The sequence below is a fragment of the Lycium barbarum genome, chromosome 4 (assembly GCF_019175385.1).
Source record: "Lycium barbarum isolate Lr01 chromosome 4, ASM1917538v2, whole genome shotgun sequence".
Taxonomy (NCBI): Eukaryota; Viridiplantae; Streptophyta; class Magnoliopsida; order Solanales; family Solanaceae; genus Lycium; species Lycium barbarum.
The window spans coordinates 13320602-13323631 of record NC_083340.1 but is presented as its reverse complement, the minus strand read 5'-3'; the positions used below and the strand labels follow the sequence as shown (position 1 = coordinate 13323631).

At 31.3% G+C, this 3030-nt stretch overlaps 1 protein-coding gene across 1 annotated transcript; it reads left to right on the top strand.

Annotated features, from left to right (window-relative positions):
* Nucleotides 1-2006: 2006 nt before the first annotated feature.
* On the top strand, nt 2007-2514 carry LOC132637172 (uncharacterized protein At4g04775-like). The gene is made up of 2 exons (XM_060354306.1): nt 2007-2126; nt 2221-2514. Exons 1-2 carry the CDS (start codon nt 2007-2009, stop codon nt 2512-2514), a joined length of 414 nt encoding a protein of 137 aa, XP_060210289.1.
* Nucleotides 2515-3030: the final 516 nt, after the last annotated feature.

Genomic DNA, 3030 nt, shown 5'->3' with positions numbered 1-3030 from the left:
TAGCAGCAAATAAATAGCGGTAGTAATACTGCTAATAATGATAACAATAATGATAATGGTAATAATGATAATGCTGATGATAATGGTGATAAAAAATAATAATAGATATAATAATAATAGTGGCTAACAAATATGGATAACTAATAACAAAATCACAATAAGAATAATTAATAATAATAATAAAGATGATAATAATTAACAATAATAATAATAAATAACAATTATTGATAATAACAAAATGATAATAAATTAATAACAATAATACTGGTAATAATAAAATAATAATGATAATAATAATAAAAAATAACAAATGATGATAATAATAATAATAATAAATAACAATTATTGATAAAACAATGATAATAATTAATAATAAAATAACGATGATAATGATGATAAATAATTGATAACAAAATAACGCTGATAATAATGACTAGTAATTAATAATAATAATAGTAATAATAATAATAATAATGGAAATAACAAGAATGATAATAATAAATGACAATTAGTAATAAATGATAATTTAAGAATAATAATAATAATAACAATAATAATAATAATGATAATAATAAACTGCAGAAGAATAAAAGACTAATAATTATAGTAAAACTTAAATGCATATTTTTTAATTTCTCGAAATACCAGAAGTATAAATAGGTACTTCGGAGGAGATGCGGGACAAAATTAGGTGTCAACAGTATATAGAAAGTAAGGATTTACAAAGTGTTGTCTTGTAATTAATTTAACGATTCCCAACCCGAAAGTGAAATGACGATGAACATTTAAAATTTGTGATAAATTAATACTTGTAATGTTAAAAATAAAAGTAGCGAATATAAATAGCAGTGAAAATAAAGTATCTAGCTCGTCAATAAATTTAGACGTCTGAATGAATAGAATTAAATAAAGGAGGGACAAAATTGGGTGTCAACAGATGTCCCTCTTCGACCAGAGGTGATGTAAGAATCTTCGGGCGAAGAAGTTGACGTAGTAGCCAATTTTGTTTGGACCGACGAGTATGAGTTTGTAAGAAAGTATGATATAGGAAAATTGATGAAAAATATTATGAGGGCCGAAGGAATTATGGAAAATTATGGCCGAATCTCAGTTTCGAGTTGCCTATATATCTCGGGCTGCACGAGAATCAGGCCATGTGTAGTTTGAAAGTTTTTTGTGGATTCACAATGTTGCAGAGGTTGTAGACAGGTGACGAGAACGTTCAAGAATGGAACACATGCTTATAGCCTCCTAATTATAAATGTGGCGCGCAACACACCTTTGAGTAGGATTCTAATGGGCACGATGTAAATTCTTCAAAGATGCCCCAGTGTCGAGTTATGGAGACACTGGGTGTAGAAAGGAATATGAGGTTGTGAGAAGAGTAGATTTAGTAGAGTTTTAGCGGAGGATGTGAAAGAGAATTTTAACCTACGTATCACGTGTTTGTGGACATAGGCAGAATTGAGTTCGAGAGTAGATTCGTGACCTTTGCTTGTGAGTTTGGTATTCCTCTTTAGCAAATTTGCCCCAGCTCGTCAATAAATTTAGACGTCTGAATGAATAGAATTAAATAAAGGAGGGACAAAATTGGGTGTCAACACCCGTCAATAACATATCATACCCAAATAAACCTAAACCTAACCCGTATAACATATCTAAAGCTGCTCTCTCTCTCTAAAAAAAATGCATACCACCTCTCTCTATCTTCTTCAACCTCCATAGCTGACTTCATCAAATATTGTACATATATGCGTTTATCTGCTGCTATTGTTATTCATAAGGTTCTTATTGAAAGAAGGTTCTTCATAAACTCCATAATCTTCGTTTATCTGCTACTGCTACTATTGTATTTTCAGTTTTTTAAAGGCTTGTTGCGGATTGTTAGGTCTGAACATTAATGTATGTTGATTTATTTATTTTTTTGAAATCTGGGGTTTTGCCAAAAAGTTACTCTAACCCCACCTTCAACCTTTTCGCAATTTTCAGTGAATTTAAGTCTTACAATGTCCGAAATTAGTTGTAATTCAACGAAGAAGTGTCACTGTGGTGAAATTGCTCGTTGTTTCACTTCGAAAACACCTTCAAATCCTAGTAGGATATTCTATAAGTGTCCTAAACCTAAGGTAAGTGTTATTATTGAATTATTTGTCCAGAGTCTTATTTTTGTTGTTTCATTAAAGTGTTGATCATTTTTTCGTATTTTATTGGTTTGGATAGGCTGAAAATTGTGGTTTTTGGGAGTGGCAAGATAATTTTCTAAACAATGCTTTATTGGAAATAAGTGATTTGAAGGGTAAATTGAAAGTGGCTACGGTGAAGATGGACAATTTAAGAGAGTCGTTGAATGCGGTTAAGCTCGAAAAAGACAACTTGAAGAAAAAGGTGCATAACTTAAAGGCTATAAATAACTCTCAAGTGAACAAATCAAGGGAATTGGAAGAGAAGATGTTGAAGTTGAAGATGCTGTTTATGATTTCATTGGCCGTATTTGTTGGATTTTTTTGTCGCTAATTTGGGATGAATTATGCTTGGTCTAGTAATAGAAGTGAAAGGCTTGTTTTGGTAGATGACGATGTTTAGGAGTAGAAGTGTTTGTTTAGGAGTTGAAGTCTTGGTATGTAAGCTAGTTTGTTGTTGTTATTGTATGTGTAAACTTGCTAATTTAGTGTTGCTAATATTATGTGTAAATTTGCTTTTTGGGAGCTAAGAGTACAGAGTGGCTAATTTAGTGTTGCTAATAAGAAATCCATTTTTTCTCTCTGTTGGACTCATTCTTCCATCTGGGCTGAGTGATCTTAACGGTTGTATTAAAGACTAAGGGGTATCTATGTATGTGTCTTTTCCTTATTACTACCATAAATATGGCTATCCTCATCATCATCACCATAATTGGCTTTTTTGTTGATGAAAGGGCTATTAATCTTTCTGTGTAACAAAGGTATAGGGATTCATTGGCTAAGTTTAACTTTAGAGGAAGGGCGTAAACAACCTGAGAGAATCTCAACCTTCCTCGAGTTCCATAAAATG

What these genes read in the sequence shown, in the direction of transcription:
- LOC132637172 (XM_060354306.1), top strand. Translation starts at nt 2,007, where the DNA reads ATGTCCGAAATTAGTTGTAATTCAACGAAGAAGTGTCACTGTGGTGAA. An exon ending in ATAAGTGTCCTAAACCTAAG is followed by an intron (nt 2,127 to 2,220) that starts GTAAGTGTTATT and finishes TGGTTTGGATAG; the next exon opens with GCTGAAAATTGTGGTTTTTG.